General features: G+C 35.3%; 1 protein-coding gene across 1 annotated transcript; it reads left to right on the top strand.

Annotated features, from left to right (window-relative positions):
• Positions 1-9,784: 9,784 nt before the first annotated feature.
• Positions 9,785-22,316, top strand: LOC104417313 (salicylate carboxymethyltransferase). Its single transcript, XM_010028613.3, has 5 exons — positions 9,785-9,859; positions 10,476-10,907; positions 11,138-11,392; positions 11,983-12,142; positions 22,084-22,316. Exons 1-5 carry the CDS (start codon positions 9,785-9,787, stop codon positions 22,314-22,316), a joined length of 1,155 nt encoding a protein of 384 aa, XP_010026915.2.
• The last annotated feature ends 2,027 nt before the right edge of the window (positions 22,317-24,343 follow it).

Below are 24,343 nucleotides of genomic sequence, written 5' to 3'. Positions count from 1 at the left end.
CTCGCTTGGCCGGTCGCCGGCCATCGCGTGCCGGCGACCGAAGGAAGAAGAAAAAAAAAAAAGAAGAAAGAAAAAAAAAAAAAAAAAAAAGAAGAAAGAAAAAAATGGAAAGAAAAAAGAAAAAATAATTAAAATAAAAATAATTATAATTTCGATTTTTATAAAAAAAAAATTATAAAGTTAAAGAGATGAGAGAGATGGTGAGATTTTGAGTGAAAATAAATGAGTTATTTTTAATGGGTTGATAAATGGGTTAGCTCTCTAACCCATTTAAAACCCATATATTTTAGTCTTGACCCATTAAAACCCATTATTGATGCTTTATGAAAGAAAGCTTGACCCATTAATGACCCATTTAACCATAAATGGGTCCATAAATGGGTTGCACAACCCATTTAACACCTCTAATGGAAACCCAGGTTTAGATTAGTAAAGTACTCTTTAGATACGTTTATCATTTTGTTTTCATTTGTGAAGGAGAAAATAATTCGACTTGTTTCTAAGTTCAATTAAACATTTTTTAGTTTAAACCAATGTTGAGTTATGCCTAATTAAGATAAATGCAAACAAATGACCTATGATTGTTGCTACTAATTGACCCAATGTGGCAGATTACCAGTTCAATTTATAGCGTCTTCCTTAGGAATGTATTCAGGAAAATCAAGAGAAAATTACGAAAAAAAAAGAGTTCATAAGCCTATTGCACTTACACTAATCCAACCTTATACCAATCAATTTAGTTAATTTAATACTAAATCTTTCAATTGTGGCAATTTAATCCTAAACATTTTGCATGTTTGTCAATTTAGTCCTTTCAGCTAATTATATGTAGCAATCTAGTAAACATCAACCATGCCGAGTGACATGGATGATACTGACATAAGCAATTTGTATAATTGTTTTTTTTTTTTTCCTTTTTTCCCTCTACTGGTCATCGTCAGGCCTTAGTGATGGTCAATGGAGGTTGCTAGCCTTAGGTGATGGTCACCCTCATAGGCCTCAAGCAACACAGCCCTTGCCTAGCAAGGGTTCCCCTTCAACGGCCTTGGGGAAGGGTTGCCATCATCAGTCCTTGTCGAGGGTGATCCTCACCCAAGGATAGCTAGGGGGGACCTTCAACCAAGTGAGGGTTGGCCTTCATTGAGGTTGACGGAGGGAAAAAGGGGGGGAAAAGGGAAAGGAAAAGGAAAAGGAAAAGAAAAATAAATATTCAGAAAATTAAAAAAAAAACATTGTTGATATTAGGATATTCGGGATTGACTACATTGCCACGTCATCAATTTTTAGTCAAAGTAGTTGAAATGACTAAATGGATAAATTTTCGAAAAGATTCATGATTAAATTTACACAATTGAAATAATTATTACTAAATTAGCAATTAATTAATTGTTTAGGTCTAAATTGGTAAAATTAAAAGATTTAGAATTGAATTGACACAAATGTAATAGGTTTAGGACATTTTTGCAAATTTCCCTCGAAAATCAGAGTATAAGAGATAAAACTATGAGGTACTTCGAGCGTGATCTCGTTCCCTCTTAGGCTAGTGTAGGCTTGAATAAAATGAATCGATATTTACATGATAAGAAACAACATATGTCTCAGTGGGCAATATAGACAAGTAACTAGGAATTTTGTTAAGATATTATAGTAACGACTAATGTTTTTGCAATTGTTACTTCTTTTGGTTGGAAAATCTAAAATTCTACATCTGCACTAATTTAGGGACCCGTAGAAGAACAGAAGTTGGACTCCTTCAACATCCCTTAGTACACAACCTCATTAAAAGAACTACGATGGGAGGTTCAAAAGCAATGGTCATTCTCAATTGATTGCTTGGAAGTGTGCGAAGTGAATTGGAGTATATTTGACACCGATTAACTTTGATATTCTCTTGAGTGATGGGGGATACAATTCGGCTAGGTCCATGAGAGCTGTGGCCAAGCTCTTGCTTGTTGATCACTTTGGTGAAGTGATCGTTGATGAGGTCTTTAAGAGGTACGATGCTCTACTTGCTGATCGCATGTCCAAGGAAAATAATGCATTCATCAATGTCATCATTTCGCTAAAGAAAAAATCACCTAGATGAACTGTAAAGAACTTACTAATGAGTACTTTATAGATATATGTACTTTATAGTGAAGTTGAAATATGAATGTCACAAGTGCATTCATAATTGCTTAAAGAAGGCGTGCCTGTATTACATGTATTACTTCTTATGTCTTATCTTGAGTAAAGAACCAGAGACTTGCAAGTTGAAGGGCTTGACACTCGAGATCTAGTTTTAAGGTTTTTTCTTTCATATGTCCACCATGATGCATTGGTTTGATTGAGTATATTAAAATATCCCACATCGCTTGACACTGTGATTTGTTTGCTTCTTATATACACATAATCACTTTCTACCTATCAGCTTAAGTTTTCTAGACTTTATAACATAGTATCAAAGCCAAGTTTAGCCTCCTTTGCGTGTGCATCCAACCCATTATTCAAATTCCACTTACCAATCCTAATTCGATTTACAAAAGAGAAGGGCTATTGAAAATGTCGCACATGACTTGACAATGAGTTTATATGCTCTTTATATAAATACTAGGATGCATCAGGTGCACACCACTCATCTCGTGTCATTTTTTTTTAACTGCAAATATCCCTCTCGATGTTGGTCCTCAACATTGTCTGTCTCCCCCAATAGTGGCATCAGTGGCCACATCAGCTTGCTCTATTGTCATGTAGCTTGCACAATAACCATGTTAGCCTCTTGTTGCAACGGCAACCTCTTGCGCAACTACAGGCTCATGTAGCTTGCACAACACGTACTGTTGCCTCGCCCATAGATAGCCTCCCATTGAGATGGAAATCTCCTACAATGATGATAAACTTCCATCGACATGATAGCCTTTTGTTGCGTAGTTTGTACAATAGCCATGACAGCACACAATAGCCACGTAAGTATTAGCACCTAAATTTTGCTTATTTATTTAAGGCTTAATCGCATAGAAAATTAGGATTAATTTCTAACTCATAAAAAAACTAATTTTCATTAAAAATGCATCACATATAGACATTAGAAACATTTGCACTGCTAGTATTAATTTAAAAATAATAATAATAATAATAATAATAATAATAATAATAATAATAATAATATTATTATTATTATTATTATTATTATTATTATTATTATTATTATTATTATTCATATGTTTTTTAGAAAAAGGAAAAGCGAAGTGGGGTCGGGCTAGGGCTAGGCCTACCCGGCCCCCTTTTTCTTTTTCTTCCTTTTATTCTTCACCACCAATGGACTAAAAACTTCTTGGGCCAAATTGGTTAATTCATAATGGACCTTGAGGGGAAAATTGTTCAAAAGTTTTAAACATATTGCACATTTACCAGTTTGGTTCTAAACCTTTTAATTTTATTAATTTAATCCTAAATCTTTTTACTTATTCTCAATTGAGTCAATCGATCAATTTTGAACGTGGACAATCGCAGACCGACGTGGCCCATTTTAAATAATATTTTGAATTTTTTTTTTTTTTTACTTTTTGGCTTTTTTATGAGTTTTGGATCTAGGGTTGGATCTAGTGCTAGGAACCCTTGCCAACCCTAGATCCAAAAAGTCAAAAAAATAAAAAAAAATCAAAATATTATTTAAAAAGTGCCACGTTAGTTCCGGCTATTCACATTAATAATTTCCTGCTAAAATTTGTCGGATGGACTCAATTGGCAAAAAATAAAAAGATTTAAGACTTAATTGTCAAAATTGAAAGGTTTATGATTAAATTAACAAAGATTCAATAGATTTAGGAATTTTTGGACAATTTTCCTAGACCTTAAGGTTGGTCTGAATTTGGGTCCAACCTAAAATGATAAGATTCGGGTAGGCTTAGTCGTGCTAGGTCTTTTAACTCGGTTAGATTTTTTTTTGGGTAAGGTAAGAAGTATATTGACTTTCAACCAAACATGGCTATAGAGCAAAAGAAGCTCGGCTCCAACAAAACTTGCACTCTAGATGACACACAAATCATCGCCAGTGGAAGGGTGCCGAGAGAAAAGAAACGAAGGGAAGACCAAAACAATGGTCACCCTTGAAACAACTTTACAATGAAGGGACAAACATAAAAATAAATAATAATAATAATAAATCATAAAATTTGTTAAATATAAGTAATAAATAAAAATCCAATAAACTAACAAATTTAAAATATTAAAAAAATTAAAATTCCTTGGAAAAAGCTTAAAATATTTTTGTTTGGGCAATTTTCTCTTAAATTGTGCAAAAAATTATCGATAAAAATCATACTAAAAAATTAAACAAGTTCTTAGGCTACGTTTGGTCGTCGGGATAATAATCAGGATAGGATAGGATAAAGTAGGATATTAAATCCTCCGGATAATAAATGCATACATATCTAATCCTATCAAGTGTTTGGCACACTTCAGGATAAGATAAAAATAAATATGATATTCAATTAAATTATAAAATAAAAAATAGAAAATTCAATTAATGAAAGGCCATGGAAAAGCCCTAGATCTAGGAATTGTGGCCACCTCTGCAGTGGCCACCATTGAAAACGGCGAGCACCAACATCGTCGTGCAATGGCAACGCAAATTGATAAATCTTAGACTACGACAGAGAGGGGGTGGGGGAATTTAGGCAACCATCGAAGTAGTCTTTGCATTGCCTCAAATCCATCGAGATCCCAAATTGTCAACAATACCAAAGATTTACAGCCGCTCCATCACCATCATCCCCTCTTGCTTTGAGACGTCCAAGTACTTGGTCATCAAATTCCGCAAGTCCATGATCCAAAGGAAGGGGCACCCAATTGCTGGCATAGGAGAAGAGAAGCAAGATGGGAGAAGATGGGAGAAGAAGTGGAAGAAGAGGGCTGACAAATGAATCGAGAGAGGCGGAGGCATCTATTTGCAAAGATGCTTATGATATCTTCTCTTTTTGTTAAGTTCTTTCTTTCCTTAAATTTTTTTTTTTTATCCAATCCGGGCTTATCCCACCCCCTCCCCCGGATTTTTTATCCGGCATTTTATCCGGATGTATCCGGGTTTGTCCGATCCAGTGGACATTCCCAAACATCGGATAGGATAACAAATTATCCTATCTAGACTCAAATCCGGACTACCAAATGCAACCTTAGGGCTTTATCATAGGGTTTTGTTTGTTTTCAGAAACAAATGCTCTTGATTGCGCACATTCAATAAGACAATCATGGCCTCCCTTTAGCTTAGTTGTAAATGGCATGCTCCTTATTTGGTGACATTAGATTCTTGCTCTCTCAAGCAACCTAACGTTTCCTTGATTATTGATTATTATTTTAATGATTGCGCACTCGTATAATCACATTACACAATAATTGATAGGTTTAAAATCAATCTAAACTATCTGACAAAACTCTTTTCGAAATGAATAAGATTATGTATCGAAAGGACATGGATTGTTTAATTAGTATAATCAAGTTCCTAATCCTAAATTCTTTATTTGCGTAGGAAGTAAAGTACACTCTCATACTTCACTTTATTTCTAACCGACTCCTATAAGCTAGTGTCAACTCCTTATTAGAAAATTCTTACAATATCAATTTGAATACCCTAATGTCACGTGAGGTATAAGCTTAGAAGAGCCCATGCTTAATTGAGGGCCATAGGCCCGCTTTTTAGAGAATACCCCTAAACCTATTTTCCTCCTTATTGAGGGGTAGGTCACAGTACGTGTACATTTGGTAACATTTATGTTCCGGAGAATAATTTCTTTTTAGAAATTTTTTTCTATTTTTATTCCCTAGAATAGTTTTTTAATAGAAGAACGTGTTTGGAAATTATATAAAATTATGTTCCCAAAATAGAAAAAGAACATGAATGCGTTTGATACGACCCACAAATTTTTTTGTGGCGTATAATTTCTTTTTTTTTATAATAATTTTTAGATTTTTTTTTTTTTTTTCCTCTCATCTTCTTCCTCCTCTATCTAGCAGTGGGTGGTAAAGGTGGACGACAACCAATAGCAGCGACCAATTAGAAGAGGAAGAAGAAAAAAAAAGAAAAAGAAGAAAATGACTTATTCAATAAATTATTCTGAGGAACAAAAAACAACTTTTTTTCTACTTTTATTTGTGTTTTAAATCTATTCCTTGGCCAAATTAGCTGACATTATCAAACGGATTTCTATTTTTTTTTATTATATATTTTGTTAAACAAAAGAATAGAAATTTAGAAAAATAAAAACGTTGCAAAAACAGAGCCTAAGTAGCCATGTCAACATTAGTTGGTTCTCTCTACAGCACATCAAACCACTTTATCAATCGACCTATGCTCTTTTTTTTTTGGATCGTTTATCTAAACTCAAGTTGAGTTCTCGAACCTCGGAAACATTTAGTATCTTTTCCTTGATCTTTCATACCTCTTGAGATGTTGCATCTAATAGAAGACTCTTCATATTTTCTATTATGCTCCTCAATTGATATGGTATCTTCTTTTTTTTTTTTATCAGTCCTACTTTACTCCTACCCTAATATTCACTTTCAAAATTTTTGCCTTACCTCCTTACAGGGCGTGGAAGTCGAAACCCATACCTAAAACTAAATTGTCTTCCTCTTCCGAGAATGTGGGGATTTGAACTCTCCACCACTCCAATCACTGGGGCAAACTCCAATGGTTGGATATGGTATCTTAAATATTCATCAAATAAGACATATAATAGCTGCTTATTATGATACATTTAAATGTACATAAATATATACATTTTTCTCTTCCGCATTATTCTTATCTTGGTATCAAGCTACGTGATCCTGAGGTGCACCAAAGTGCACACCTAGACCTCACCTCTCATCTCGTGTCTAAGTATGTTCTTTTGACAAGCTCATCAAGTTCAATGTACTTGACCTAAATCATCATAAATTTGCTAAAGTGAAAACCAATAATTAATAGCTTGTCTGAACAAGAAAAAGAAAATTCAACATAAAAAAACAAAATGCAAACAACTCCCTAATTCTTTGCTTTCTTTGTTTTCACAGCAGATGAAGTCATGGCTTATGGTGAAATCTCAAGTCTAATAATGTAGACATGTAAAGTTTAGTCTATGAAAATTGATGAATAATTAATATGACATGCTTGGAGTAGTTTGGCGGAAAGGTGGAGCGGCTCTAGAATGCGGCAAATTTCGTATTTAAATTATAGCATTCCTGTCCAAAACAACTTTGGTGACCACGTCTGACGCTGATTACCTACATATTATTTAATAACCCTAGCCTTGGTTATGAGTCTCGTAAGGTAGGCCGATCGCTAGACAAAAAATCCCACGTCAAACCTCATGCAGAAAACGGACTGACGCACCGCCATTCTGTCCTATTCGATCGTCAGCCGATCCATCCCACGTTAAACATGTAAAGAAGAAGAAGCTGGCTTTGTGCGACTTCCCCTTCTGTTCCTCCCTGATTGCTATATATCGTCAGCCAGTTGATATTTGTTCTGTCATGGGCCGACGTGAGATTTGGACGGTAAGTAATGATTTGACATTATTTTTAAAATCCGCAAATCAAATTAGTCTAGGTGCGAGTCTTTTTTTATTGACTAATCACATTAGTCTTCTCGAGACACTCTAGAGTCTTCCAATTCGTGAAATTTTTTAATCATAGGATGCCGACCTTGACTTGGTAATCATTGGCCCTTTCAATGCATTTTCTTCATCATGGCGGAATTTATACGAATCCTCTTTCGTGGCCACCCGCAAGTGGGAAAACATGCAATAGAAGAATCGACAATAAAAAGATTTTTCTTGACTTCTGCTAACCAATCATAGGGCAGGTCCAATGGTGAGGATTCATAAGATGGGACCATAAGTATTGATATGAGAATTTTTTGTAGCGTTCATCTGTTATCAAAGCCTATGCGTGAGTCCAGTCGTATTGGCTAACAAGCGTGAGAAATGCCTGAATGAAACTGAGCAAACAATGCGTGGAAATCTTAGGTTGAGCTTAGCAGAGTACTATTTAGACACGTTTATTATTTTGTTTTCACTTATGAATAAAAATAATAATTTGACTTGTTTTAGTTCAATCAAACATTTCATAATTAAAAGCAATGTGCCCTGTTCAATTTATAGCGTCTCTCACACATATTATTAAAAAAATTGAGAATTTGAATTGGAGACCTAGATGTACAATGTTAGGTGAACTAACATGGCAAAAATAATATTTCATCATCACATTTCCTTGTCATAAATCACGGAACAATCCAGGGGATACACATTTTGGCCCCACAAAATGCACAAAGCAATCCAATCTTGTTTTTCTGCAAATTGAAACCTTTTCTTACGTGCACGACCACTGCAAATTCTTCAGATTAACTTTTCTCCTACCCCGTGTTTCCATTGGGGCGGTGGGCGCGTGCGCTAGTGGGCGATAAGCTCTTGACGCTTTTATGACGTCATCGTCGATGGAGTGAACTAGGTTTCTCACGCACCATACACCACGTCATCCATTCACGATCTATTCAAATATTCAAAGAATCGAGATGCAATTTCCTTGCGATGGCCTTTCTAGTCAAATTTACCGTAAATCAGGTGTTGTCAAATCAAATGATTATATTTAAATTCTCATCATCACATTAGCTTCCTGAAAGAATTACTTGGATCACCGTACTAAATGCCCCGAGAGTTCGATGCTAAAGAACAACTATTAGAGTAATCCCCAATATTGGCTTAATTAGTTGGGACGTTGAAGATTCTCAGTTCAAAGATTAGAAGCTGCCTGTTTAAATCTCACTAAATCTAATGGTTCATAGGGCATAATGGATATTTCATGGGCCTATAAGGTAGCCGAGTTTTTGTGTCGTGTCCTTGAGTTATAAAGCACAAAAATTCTCTCTGGGTGAGACTATCAATCATCAAATACGACCACTTACTAGGATTTCAAGTTCTGAGATTAATATTTAGTACATCATCAATTGTGAAGCTTTTTAATCAACGGATAGAATTTCATAATACATATAGAATAAGTTGGTCATGATAATTGAATCTCTGTATGTGTCATGAGAGAAGGCCACCCATGAGATACTCAAATTCCTTTAAAAAAGCACCTTAAGATCTAAGTGGTTCAATGAGAACTTTTTTTTTTTTTTGGTCAAAGTTCGATGAGAATTGGATTTGACAAAAGTTTACACTTTTACACCTTTTAGCATGACCTCTTGGAAGACAGATTATTCCATCCCCACTAGGTCAATCACCTTGGTAGTGACTTTGTTCCTGTAGATTGTCCGTTAGGACCCTTGTTAAGAGAGCATGAGAAAATTTTCTCATGATATGCACGAACTGAATTTTCAAAGTGCATCAATTTTTTTTGTTATTTAATTTTTTTTCACCTAGTGTTTTAAGACAACTCGTTAATAAAACTCATGAAAATGAATAACGCCTTTAATTTCAACCACATGCACGGCAATATGACGTGTATCTAGACTCGTCCTATGTATGGAGAAGCACATGCCGACATGAATCTTATAAGTACCTTGCCCAAATTTGTCCTTTATTTGGAAGGAATAAGAATTCACATGGCAGAGAGAGATCCCACCAAGTGGACATATCCGTGCAAACTCATGCCCATGCGTGTTTCACATTCGAACTGTGAGTTCACATAGAATTAATGTGAAACATCGAGACACAAATGTCTATAAATAGAAGTCTCAAACCAATTCAAATACAAGCCAATTAGACCAACGCCACACACACGTTCGAGAGCGAGAGCGAGAGCGAGAGAGAGAGAGAGAGAGAGAGAGATGGAAGTCATGCAAGTACTGCACATGAATGGAGGAATGGGAGAAACAAGCTATGCTAACAACTCATTGCTTCAGGTACGTCTCTCATTGCTTCGCTGATGATGTACCGGAATATAGTCTCTTCATTCTATATCAAACTAGGGTTCCTTTTTGTTTACCAAGATTTGAAATTCTATAAACGAAAACGCCAATTTATTCTACCCTTTGAGGCCGGTAACTATTAATTCAAGAATTCAAATGATCACCGTAATTTGTAGATACATTTTTCAATCAACGAGACTTCTCTTGAAGAAAAATGTACACGAAGGGGGTATATTAAAGTGCTACTTATCATTCAAAAATTCAAATGATCACCCTACTTCACAGATACACTTTTCAATCAACAAGATTTCTCATGAATAAGAATGTACCCAAAAGGGGTATATTAAAGTGCTAGATTTTACAAAATTGCAATATGGGACAAACTCATTCCTATGACACTCTAATTTGGATTAACATAGCAAATACATGGAATCCACAAAATTTGATCGTTCTATATGAAGTTTGCACTTTTCAATCATGAAGATATCATTGTACGAGGATGGAAGATATATGTAATAAATGAGATTTATTTCTTTGTACCTGTAAAAACTAAAGATGCAGACTTTCTATCTTTATCTTGAGTTAATGCTTTCTCCTTTTCCTTTTGTAGAAAAAGGTGATAATGATGACGAGGCCCATAACCGAGGCAGCTGTCACAGCTCTCTTCTCTGCCACCAACACCACCTTCCAGGCAGGCCTCGCCATCGCCGACTTGGGCTGCTCCTCTGGCCCCAACACTCTCTTCGCCATGTCTGAGATCATCACCATTATGATTGATGTCTGCAAGGCGACGAACCATGAAATGCCGGAGTTCCGAGTGTTCTTAAACGATCTCCCAGGGAATGACTTCAATACCATCTTTGGGAGCCTCTTGCCGAGATTCAAAGAGAAGTTGAGTGAGCAAATGAAAAGCAAGTATGGAGCGTTAGCGACATTGCCATGCTTCTTCAATGGCGTTCCTGGTTCGTTCTACGGGAGATTGTTCGCTCGGGAGAGCCTGCACTTAATTCATTCTTCATATAGCCTCATGTGGCTGTCGCAGGTAAATTTTTAGCCCCCAGTTTCATTTGTACAGCCTCATGGGAAACATCTTGTCCATAAATACTCTTCTCATCATTGATATTGTTTACTGAAAACTATTGTCCAACCTTTTCTTTTATTGGATAAAGTGAAGTATGTGACAGTGGAGACACAATTTTGGGGTTTTTTTGTATAGTAGTTGTATATCAAACTCACTCTCTCTCTCTCTCTCTGGTTTTTACTTTTTGTCAGGTCCCACGAGGATTAGAGGGAAACAAAGGCAACATATACATGGCGAGATCGAGCCCTCCGAAAGTGCTTAGGGCATATTATGAGCAATTCCAAAGGGACTTCTCAACGTTCTTGGAGTGTCGTGGGCAAGAGTTGGTGGTGGGGGGGCGTATGGTTTTGACCCTCCTAGGTCGAAGAAGCGACGATCCTTCAAGCAAAGAGTGTTGCTACATTTGGGAGCTTTTGGCTATTGCTCTCAATGAGATGGTCTCCGAGGTAATAAAAAAAAAAATCAAAAGAGAACTTGGATAATCACATGAAATATAAGGGCAAAATTTAGGTAGATTTTTCTTACTGCCTCTGGTAAAAATTGGCACTCCGAGACCGATCATAACAATCAATTGGACAGCAAAAAAAATGCCATTATAATGCCATTTATACATTTATTCCTGATTCTCAAGTACCTTAAGTATATGCCAGATGACTTCAAAAAATTTCTTGTGAACCTCTAGCCAGAATTTTGACATGAAATTTTTGAACGAAAGCAATAGCACAATTTGGAAATCCTACATAATTCATGCGATTTCTCTTCCTTCGGAATCTATTCAAGAAAATCAGGGTAGAAGAGATAAAATTATTAGGTGCTTCGACTGCGCTCTCCTTCCCTCTTAGGCATGGTGTAGAAAATGGAATCCAAATTTATATGAGAAGAAACGACATATATTAGTAGTATGCAATAGTTACATACCCAATTACATAATCAGGTAACTATGACTTTTCATGAAGATATAAAGAATTTATGATTTTGCAATTGTTTCAAATTTTCGGTAGTAGAATCTAAAATTTTACATGTAACATTAATGCAGGGACTTATAGAAGAAGAGAAACTGGACTCCTTCAACATCCCTCAATACACGCCCTCACCGAAAGAAGTACGATTGGAGGTCCAAAAGCAAGGCTTATTCTCAATCGATTGTTTGGAGGTATCTGAAGTGAATTGGAATGTATTTGACGCGGATTTCGACCGTAATGCTGTTTGAAGGATGGGGATACAATTTGGCTAGGTGCATGAGAGCTGTGGCTGAACCCTTGCTCATCAATCACTATGGTGAAGAGATGATGGATGAGGTCTTTAAGAGATATAGGGCTCAACTCGCTACTTGCATGTCTAAGGAAAAGCCCGCGTTTGTCAATGTCATCATTTCACTGAAAAGAATTACTTAGATATATCACAAAAATTCACGAATAGATACACTACAAATGTATGTACGTTATGGTGAAGTTAAAATATGGATGTGTCAAGTGTGTTTACCATAGTTTGAAGAAGTGTCTGTTTCGCTAGTAAGTACTTCATGCATCTTATCTTGCGTAAGGAAAATGCATGCGACTTCCAAATTGAAGGGCTTGACATTTGAAGTTTTCTTTCAAAGAATATTCTGTCGTATATCCCCTTAATGCATTGGTTTAATTGAGCAAATTTGGTGTTTTATTGATTTATTTATGCTCGGAAATTAAAAATAAAAACCCAATTGAAGTATCAACGAACAAAATGAAAGGTAACTGAGAATGTAAACATTTTAAAAAAAACTAATGAAGCTATCTACATTTAAGAACTTGGAGGCATAAATGATCTACAAGTAGGAAGTCACTTTAATAATATACAGCACTATGCAGAGGGCTTTCAGCAAAAGGACCCAGACATTTCGTAACTCGTTGGATACAGGGATGAAATTGGACAATGACGAAAAGTTCGAGAATTTAAGAATTCAAACGAACAAGCCCTTAATTAGCTCTGGCAATTTTGAATGGAGTAATGTTATAGATATTAACGCTCATCACATTAAACAGGTTCCCTAAATGATATGGCAAACTGTAAGTGTTTATTCAAACTAGTGCGCACATAACGCTGTAGACCTACGCTTGGACATGAACCTCGTTGGGTACATAAAATGCCTATTCAAAAACTTCAGGTCTGCTTTCAAGCATAAACGCCGATCGTTAGACAACAGATTTATTAAAAACAATGTTTGGTTATGCTTAATCAATACAATCGTATTAAACGGCCTCTAAGTCACAAGTGCTAAAAGAACTAGATGCGGTAGATTCACTATTCATATTGCCATTAAATAAGAAAAAGTATATAATAACCTTTCAGTTATCATATTGACAGGTTTAACGAAAGGGACTTTATCAAACATTATGATCAAATTAATATATGAACCCACCACATATAATAATTTTTTTTTGAGCAAGCACCACATATAATAATTTAAATATTATATTTTTCCTTTCACATAGCTTTCTATATTGTATAAAGAAGGACGACCCACCAATGTATGAAAACAAGTGACGTGAATGAAATTCGATGCATCTGGCTCTGCCTCCATCTTAAAGTTGAGTACCTTGATATGGAAAAAGAAGGAAGAGAAGTTGACTACCGAACTATTTGTGTTTTAATAGCTAAAACAGTTAAGACAACGTAGGTAAATTAGATGATTAAACACGGAAACGTACTATATCCTAAAGAAGGGACTAAAACTGGAAGCAACATAGCAATCGAGAAAATCGCAGTCAATTTCAATATTCAGATTTTAATTCAAGAACATGGAACGAGCAAATATAATAACTAAGAGGCTTTGTTTATTCACACTTGAATTAGCACCTAATAACATTAGCATCGAAGCGGCAACATTAACCATACTTACATACTTTCAAAATTAGAGTCTTCTTGCTCGAGACACTCTGAAGTCTTCCAATTCTTGAAATTTCTTGTCATGGGATGTGCTGACCTTGACTTGGTAGACATTGGCCCTTCAAGGCATTTTCTTCATCATGGAGGAATCTATAAGGATCCTCTTTTCTGGCCACTAGCAAATGGGCCAAACATGCAATAGAAGAATCGACAAATCATAGGATAGGTCGAATAGCGAGGAATCATGAGATTGGGCGATAAGTATAAATTTAACAATTTTTGTAGCGTCCGTGTGTTATGACAGTTTATGGGCGGGCCTTTTTGTTATTGGCTACCAAGCGTGTGGACCCCCGAAAGAAGCTGAGGAAATAATGCATGGAAACCCTAGGTTTAGATTAGTAAAGTACTTTTCAGATGCGTTTTTCATCTTGTTTTCATTTGTGAGTGAGAAAATAATTCGACTTGTTTTAAGTTCAATTAAACCTTTCTTAGTTTAAACCAATGTCGAGTCATGCCTAATGTATATAAATGCAAACAAATGGCCAATGATCACTTGTATTAAACGATCCGATGTGGCAATTTCCCTATTCAATTATGTATCATCTCCCACTCATATTATTCGAGAAATTGATAATTCGAATTGGAGACTTAGATGTGAAACAATAAGTGGCCAAAAAAATAAAAAAATAAAAAAAAAAAACATCATCGCATTTTGTTTGTCATAACTCATGTGAAAATGCACGGGACACACATTTTGGGCCCCACAAAATGCATAAAGCAAATCCAATTTTCTTATGTACACGACCTTCGCAATTTCGTCAGATTAACTCTTCTTCTGCCACGTATTTCATGGTGGCGTCTGGTGCGTGTGCTATTGTGTGACAAGCTCCTGCAATGTGTCACACCAATATTAATTGATCACATAATATAACTATTATGAATTAATTAATTGCAATTGCAACATGTATGTGGCGCATGATTTTAATAATGTAATGTTTGAAGTTCAACGGCTTGAAGGTGGATGGGAGTCTTAATTATAGCTGTTGCAAAAAAGTAATATCCATCCCTTGCTAATCGGTTATAATGAAAAAAATTATATATACCAAGTTTAGTTAATTAGGAAAAATGGTTCAAAAATTCATAAATCTATTACACAACAACTAATTCGGTTCTAAACCTTTCAATTATATCAATTTAATCATAAAATTTTTGATGATTTGCCAATAGTCTTAAACATTTTGATGATTTGTCAATTTAGTTTTAAACTTTTTAATGATTTGCCAATTTAGTCATTCGTGACAATTTTGGCTTGAAATTGCTAATATGGTGGTCTAATAAGCATTTGGCATCCTATGTGGCATGCAAGTGTTGGCGTGGACAGTTTTTTTTTTTTAAATTTGTGATTTTTTTTTCCTTTCCCTTTTCTCTTGCTTAATTCTTTTGTCCCTTTTTCCCTCTACTAGCCATTGTTGGGCCTTGTTGATGGCTAGCGGAGGTCACTTGCCTGTCCTCGCCCGAGGCCAACAAGGATGGTTCTCGCTTGAGGCTAACAACCTCTACTTGCCATCGATGAGGCTGGCAATGGCTAGCAAAGGGAAAAAGGGAAAAAGAAAAGAAAAGTAAAAGTAAAATATTAAAATATTTAAAAATTGTAAAAATTGTCCAAGTCAGCAATTTCCAGTTAAAAGTAGTTAAAAAGACTAAATTGACAAGTCGTTAAAATGTTTATGACTAAATTAGCAAATTATAGAAGATTTTGGAATTAAATTAGCACAAGTGAAAAGTTTAGGACTAAATTGACAATTTTCAAGAAGTTTTAGAACTAAATATGCATAGTTGAAAGGTTTAGAATTGAATTGGCCGTTGTATAATAAATTTAGGACTTTTTGGACATTTTTGGCTAGTTAATTGAAAACTTTTTGATATCTAAATTTTGACAATCAATTTAGTCATTCATTGCATAGAAATGTTTGGAGTTGATTCTGACATAAACAAAATTATTTTTAATTTGCACCTACATAGTAGAAACATTTTCATTTAATAATATTAAGCCCGCACAAAGTGCATTTTTAATGGACTCAGGCAAGGGAGTTTTAAACTTAATTGAAAATAATCGGATTAAACCCATAAAGTGCAGATTTCGGCCGGCCCATCTAATCTCCTTGATGAAGCCGGAATCCCCATATTTTGGATGTTCTGATTTAGGTAGATGGGGAAACTTGCAAAGCGACAATGCATGAGTCCTCACGAAATTTTGGTCGCAGGAACTATTCCAGTGCGCTTTGCTAATTCACATCTGAGTGGAATAACTTGGCAGAGGACATAAATGAGGGACAAACCTGGTGCAATGTCATTTGTGATTTTTTTTTGCTTCCTTGATTCGCCAAGTCGACTGAATCACCTTTGGGCAATAAAAGAAAGACCAATTGAAATTGATAGGAGGGGCAGAACAGAAAAAAAGGATCAATAAATGAGGAAAGAACAAAAGACATGGTCAGGGCACGGGCGCCGAACAGAGAGAGAGAGAGAGAGAGAGAGGAGGCATTCTTAAGGGGAAATAAAAGAAATGTGTGCGCATGTTATGAATAAAGAAAAATAACATAAATGGTTCATGAATTTTGACTTAATATATAATATGATCTCTGAACTTTTAATTTATTTTATGTGATACTTGAAGTATAGCTTAATATGTAACGCCGTTCCTGAACTTTTAATACCATCAAACATTTTCACGAGTTCAGAGATTTAATTGAACATGTACTAAAAGTAAGAAATATCACATTAAACAAATTGAAAGTTCATGGATCATAAAGAATAAATTAAAAGTTTAGGGATCAAATTTTATATTGAATCATGAGCCAAAATTCATGGATCATTTGTGTCATCATCTTAAGGAAAAAAAATATATTTGTTAGATAAAAGGGAAAAAAGGACAGTGGCAATATTTGTTCAGTTACAAATCGAGGATTCTCGTTAGTTCCGCTGCTGAAGAGAAGACATTGGCACCGCCAACATAGGTTCGGAAAGGACTATGTGTTCGGCAAGATGTCAGCAGAAAAAAGGGAAGAGAAATTTAGAGCAAAGGCAGAAATCATGGTTGTTACCCTAAGAAGATTCAAATCAAGATTCACGGCCATGCATTCCGCAGATGAACGTTCACATGGGTAATTTATTAACTCTATGGCGATTTTTGGATTGCATCACTTAGTTCAAAGCAAATAAGATCCACCCACGATCATAGAAACAGCTTCAGACTCCACAGGCCCAGAGGCAAGGAAGGGCAGAGAGACATCCACCTCACAATCCTCCCATAATATTTCATCTACTCACGTCCATCACCACCTTCACAGGCACTCTATCGCTCACTCGCAAGTTCACTACACCGCCCGGCGTTTCTTTCTGTCCCCTCCACGATCTCCAATCGGTCAATGCGCATCCTGCCTCTTTACCTCGTCTCAGCCTGTTACACCACCAACCACTGGGACCAGCACCTTCCAGCCGTGGCGACTACATCCAGCAACCACCGGGACCACCGCCACAACACCCCTTACACGGTTAATGTACCAGATTTGCCACGTCAATTTTTAAAGTGCCGGACTCAAACGAGAATATATCTTGCATCTTACCATGACAAATTCACAATTAATTGGCAACACATTTTTTGGCTCTATTTCTATATTTTTTCTCATTTACATCAATTCTAGTGAGATCATAAACATACAAGTGCAGATGCATGCATTACAAATTAGTATCTCATTAGCAAAAGAACAACGCAAGTACCAAAACTTAGTACATGGGATACTTAAGTGTCAAAAGTTATTAAAGGTACAGTTAAGTGTCACTTTTTTGAAAATCCAGACACCTGAATGCCAAGTCTTGCGATCTTGGTTGAAAATTCTACATAGCAATTTTTTTTAATAATTAACTCACTACATGGCTCTTCAAAGAGCTGAGTCAATAAAGAAAAGCTAAAATGATGTTATTCTTGCCTATTTTTGAATTCTTATAAAAATATTAATTAAATTAATTTTTTTTAAAAAAAAAAAAAAGAACAAAGAGGAGATGAAGATTGCAGAAGGCGAAAGCTTAGCCCTTGTCGTTACCTCCCCACGGGTCGTTGCGAATGGCCAGCAACGGTGGGAGGAGGGTTGGCCAAGGTCATCGAGCCCTAGCAGTGGTTGGTGGCTTTGGCCAATCGGTGGCAAGGGTCATGACCCTCCCTTAGATCCAGCAAGGGTTGTCGACCTTCACCCGATCGAGCCAAGGGCCATCACCCACTAGGCCCTCCCCCTCGTCACCACTCCTCGCCCTAGATATGGTGAAGGCTTCTGGTCCTCACCCAGCCTAGGCCAAGGGACGTCACCCATTGGGCCTTCTCTCTACCATCGCTTACTATATATATATATAGTTATTTAGTGTAATTTAATTAATATTTATACTAAAATTCAAATCCTAGAAAAAGACATTTTGAGCTCTTCTTTCCATTGTTAGCATGCAAAACAATGTCATTTTGTACTTGTCTAGTCGGAAAAATGTCATGTCGCATTTTGGTTGGATTTTTTTGCTATTGGTATTTAATTGGGGTCAATTCCATAAAAAAAGCACGAACTTTAGGTGTTATCCCAAATCTGGCCCAAACTTTATTTTGTCTAAAAAAAAAAGCACGAACTTTAGGGGTTGTCCCAAATCTGGCCCGAACTTTATTTTGTCTTAAAAAAAAGCACGAACTTTAGGTGTTGTCCCAAATCTAGCCCAAACTTTATTTGAGACAAAATAAATTAATTCTATTACAAATAGGCTTCACATCTCTATTTAACTATAAGATGCACACGCTTTTAATATCTCGCTTTAAGGCAATGTAATCTTCTGCTTTCAACCCAGCTTCTGGCGTTGCAAACAGTTTACCAATTGTTAATTGATCTAATGGCCCTAGCTATGTGCCTCGTCCCCTAGAACTGAAGCTGTTAAATTATTTTTCCCATGAGAATCATCTGTAAAGTTCACCTCATTGGAAGGCAAACTTAAATTTAACACTTTCTCCAAACACTCGAATGCAGCATCGTTTTGCTGTATTGGATATTATTGCTGACGTGGAAATGCCATGTCGAATAACTGTGGAATGAGAGTTAACGGATTGACACAAATGAAAATTTGTGCATTTTTTTAGACAAAATAAATTTCGGGCCAGATTTGGGACAATACTTAAAGTTCGTGCTTTTTTTTTAGACAAAATAAAGTTCGGGCCAGATTTGGAATAACACCTAAAGTTCGTGCTTTTTTTTTAAACAAAATAAAGTTCGGGCCAGATTTGGGATAACACCTGAAGTTCGTGCTTTTTTATGGAATTAGCCCTATTTAATTGATCTATTTTGCTTTGATTTTAGCATGTAAATATACATTTCGAACTTTTGACACAGAAATATCATTCTATGTCAACTTTTAACCCTCTAGGTGCACGGCTCCCATATTTTGTTAGATACAAATGACAATAGGAGCATAACACTTGAACATTGCAATCGTTTACCTGAAATATACTATGGCTAAACCAAAAGATATATTTTATATTAATGAAAGGCCATATAATTATTAAAATTGATGGACCGTCTTCTTAAGCTTATAAGGTTCCTCATGATTGGTTTGTGACGTTCATATCAAGCGATGAGCATTATATAATTGAAATATCATTATTAATAAAACTGCGTTGCTTTTTTTGTCTTCAAACTAGTTTTTTTTTTTTTTTTTTAATTTTTCTTTTCGATTAATATGGTTGCAGGTGGATATAGTCCAGACCTATAGCAATTTGGGCTTTACTATTCTAAATCTATAAGAATTTAAGTTAACCTGTACACGACCTACCCCACTAAACATAAATTAATAAAACGGTTTTGTGATCCATTTTGACATCTCCAATTCTTAATAAGACAAAGTCCATCTTTTGCAAAAACTTACTCTATGCTTTAATCTTCTCCATCTGCCTCTTTTATGCTTTTCTGCTCCATTTGATTAACAACAAATGGCCCTTGTTTATTGAACGGAACTTTCTTAATAATAGGAAGTGTAGACAGATGAGACGACGCATGACCAACTTCGGCCTTATTACTGGAATAAAAAAATTCGTTTGTGATTAGGGAAGTATTTGTGTCGGTGACGTGTGAATAATTAATGCATCATTTTGCGGCGTGCTTCTTTGACCTAATGAAATGATGACCTCAGGTATCTTTTTTTCCAATTGCACTTGATAGTATCAAGATGAAAGTTACCTCAAATTTTCGGATACCTGCCAAAGTGAAACTCTCCTCCTGTAATATCTAACTATCTATCAATAATTGAGTCATTAAGTGATTTCGGGCAAAAAGGTCATCTCTCTTTAAATAAGAAATGAACGAATTTTTATATAGTCTTTTCTGTTGGATTTGTTATCCACAACAATAAATTTTGATGATTTTATGCAAAAATAATCAAAATTCCAAGACCAATATATTTGAATTTTTTTCTAACTCATAAGTTACTGTAAAAAGATATATTTTTGGCTAAAAAATCAAATGCAATATATTTTAGTCATAAGATAAGTAAAGTTAGATTATGAACTTTCTAGTTTTTGACATAGTCAACTAGAAGTACAATAAATTAGATACGTAATACCACATGTATACAATTTTTCTTTTTTAATTCTTGAATTTGATCAGGTTGATTCTCAAATACAATCATTTATACATCATATAAAGCAAAGAAAACCTCCTTCGTTTAAGAGATTGAAATTATTATTATTTTCTTTCTGACATGTCAATCACTTTCTTCTTATTGTGTATATTATCAGCTATTGCATTCCATGATTTAATCATTCAAGTATCTCGTAATAAGATAATTTTATTTATTCATATTACGAGTGAAATCAGTGATACGACATCACATATAATGTTAACGGTGAAATCAGTCCTTTGGGAATAATTTTTGTTTATGAACTCTGTAAAATCAAACATAATCCCTGATTATGTTAGAAGACATCAAGAATTTTCTTGCAAACCTTTAGTTAAGATTTGCACATGAATTCTCTGATCGAAAGCAATATTCAAATCTGAAAATCTTACAAGATAAATCCCATTTCTCTTGCTTAGGAATGTATTCGAGAAAATCAAGGGAAAATTACAAAAAAAAGTTCCAAACTTATTACACTTGTGCCATTTAAGTTCTATACTTTTCAATTTAGTCAATTTAATTCTAAACATTTTAATTGTGTCAATTTAGTCATAAACCTTTTGCATGTTTACAAATTAAATCCTAATTTTTTTTTTAATGATTCGCCAATTTAATCCTTCCTGATAATTATGACTATAAATCACTAACATAGTGATCTATCAAACACCGGCTATGTTAAATAACACGGCCTGGCGTTAACATGGACACTTTTTATAATTTTTTAAAATTTTCTAATTTTTTTTTCCTTTTCACTCCACTAGCCATTGCTAGTCTCCAGTGATGGCTAATGGAGGTTGCCAGCCCTAGGTGACAATTGCCCTAGCAAGGGTTCCCCACACTAACCTCAGGCAAGGGTCCCCATCACTAACCCCTGGTGAGCACGACCCTTACCTAGGCAAGGGTTGCCCTTCATTCAAGCCGGCAGAGGGAAAAAGGGGAAAAAGTAATAGAAAAGGAAAGGAAAAAAAGAAGAAGAAAATTAATTGAATTGTCCACATTAGGATAGTCAATCCTAATTGGATTGCCACATTAGCTATTTCAGCCCAAAATAGCTAGAATGACTAAATTGATAAATTGTAAAAAAGATTTAGGATTAAATTAGCAGGATTGAAAATTTTATTACTAAATTAGCTAATCACTAAAAATTTTATGTTTAAATTGGTAAAATTAAAAGATTTAGGATTGAATTGGAATAAGTATAGTAGGTTTCGAACTTTTTTGCTAATTTCCCCAGAAAATCAGAGAATGAGAGATAAAACTATATGGTGCTTCGAGCGCACTCTTATTCCCTCTTAGGCTAGTGTAGACTTGATTAAAATCAACATTTACATGATAAGAAACATCATATATTATCACTATGCAATAGTAACATAGACAATTAACTGTGAATTTTGTTATGATATTACGGTAACAGCTAATGTTTTTGCAGTTGTCACTTCTTTGGTTGGAAAATCTAAAATTCTAAATATGCACTAATCCAGGACTTGTAGAAGAACAGAAACTAGATCACCAAAAGAAGTACAAGGGGAGGTCCAAAAGCAAGGGTCATTCTCAATTGATTGCTTGGAAGTGTCCGAAGTGAATTGGAGTATACTTGACACCAATTCTAACTTTGATATTGTCTTGAAGGATGGGGGATATAATTTGGCCCGATGCATGAGAACCATGGCCGAGCCCTTGCTCATTGATCACTTTGGTAAAGAGATTATTGATGGGGTCTTTAAGAGGTATGAGGCTCTACTTGCTGATCGCATGTCCAAGGAGGAGAATGCATTCGTCAATGTTGTCATTTCGCTAAAGAAAATCACCTAGATGAATTGCCAAGAAATTACAAATAATTACTTTGCAGATATATGCGCTTTATGGTGAAGTTGGAATATCAACGTCACAGGTGCGTTCATAATTGTTTGAAGATGGCATTCCTGTCTTCCTTGTATTACTTCTTATGTCTTATCTTGAGTAAAGAACATGAGACTTGTAAGTTGAAGGGCTTGACATTTGGGATTTAGTTTTAAGGATTTTTCTTTCCCCCAATTTTCCATATCTCTTGAGATGTTGCATCTAACTTAGAGACTCTTCATATTTTCTCTTGATTACCTCCTTGATTGATATGCTATTTTAAATAGTTATCTAACAAAACATATAATAACTCTTCATTATGATACATTTAAATATACATAAATATATACAAATTTCTCAATTTTCTCTTATGCGTTATTCATATCTTGGTATTAGAGCTACATTATCTTGAGGTGCACCCAAGTGCACACCCGGAGCATCCCTCTTATCTCGTGTCTTTTTCCCCCAATAATTACTAAATATCCCTCTGTTAATTGTTAGTCTCGCAAATGGTGATGTCAAGCGACGTCAACTTATTCTATTGTCACATAGCTTGTGTAATAGTGGACTCATTAAACAAGTGGATTGAATTGGGTTTGGGTCAAGTCATAAATAATCCGATCCAAATTGACCCATTAGCCCTTTTATGACCCATTCATTCGTAATGTAAATTTCTTTATGCATAATTGACCAATGTTATTGAAACACTTCTGTATTTAATCAAATCTACAAAGCTTATACCTAAATTGAGGTGAGAGTGTGGAGTGAGCAAGTGAGGACAAGAGAGAATGAAGAGAGAGTTATAGAAATATGTTGGTTTTAAGTAAGTTGTAACCCATTTATGCCCCATTTAATAGGCATATTGTGTTTAAATTCATTTATAGCCCATTTACTAAATATAATTGGCCCATTTAACGTTCATATGGATTAAAAAATGGGTCTATTGACCAGTTTATATAACATCATAGTAACCTTCATCTATTAGCTTAAGCTTTTGAGTTGAATTTTCTAGCCGAATGAATTCAGTGTTGTCTTGATTTATTTATGTTGGGAAATATGACAAGAAAGCAAGATGAACTACGATTGCCGTCCAGCGAAGCCTAGATGGATTGTCATGCATTGTCTCATGTTTTATAACTGTGTTTTCCGCAAAATATAGAAATTGATTCTCAATTATCACAACTTAAATGTAGAAAATTTGTAAGAATGCTTTGGGAGGTTTCTAATTTTCCTTTTCTGTCAACAATACCCTTCGTAAGTTATGAAATGCCGTTAGCTCATTTTTCTTTTTTTCTTTTTTTGATGACTTCGCCATGGGATGCCGACGACATAACGAATCAACCAACTGAAGTAAGTTTGTCCTTTCACAACACTTGAGTGAGTATTAGTATGTTCTTCTGACAAGCTCATCAAGTTCAACGTGCTTGATCTAAATCATTATACATTGCTAACCATAAAAGTGAAAACCAATAATTAATAGCTTGTCTGGACAAAAAGAGAATAAAAGAAGAAAATTCAACAGAAAAAATAAAGTGCAACCAACTCCCTAATTCTTTGCATTCTTCTTGTTTTCATACCAGATGAAGTCTTGGCTTATGGTGAAATCTTGAGTTCAACGATGTGGACAAAAATTTTTTGTCCATGAAAATTGATGTTTTATTAATATGATATGCTTGGAGTAGATTGGCGGAATGGTTGAGGGATAATCTAGACGTGGCAAATTTCGTATTCAAATCATAGCATTCTTGTCCAAAATAATTTTGGTGTCCACATCCGACGATGCTAAATACCTATATCATGCAATAACCCTTGCCTTGGTCATGAATTCAAAGACTTCAGGTCTGCTTTCAAGTATAGAAGCCGATCGTTAGACAACAAATCCCACGCTAAACCTCGTACAGAAAACGATAGACTGACGCACATCATCCTGTCCTATTCAATCGTCAGTCGACCCATCCCACGCTGAACATGTTAAAAAGAACAAGCTGGCTTTGTGCGAC

The sequence above is a fragment of the Eucalyptus grandis genome, chromosome 8, assembly GCF_016545825.1.
Source record: "Eucalyptus grandis isolate ANBG69807.140 chromosome 8, ASM1654582v1, whole genome shotgun sequence".
Taxonomy (NCBI): domain Eukaryota; kingdom Viridiplantae; phylum Streptophyta; class Magnoliopsida; order Myrtales; family Myrtaceae; genus Eucalyptus; species Eucalyptus grandis.
This window is presented reverse-complemented; position numbering and strand designations above follow the sequence as displayed.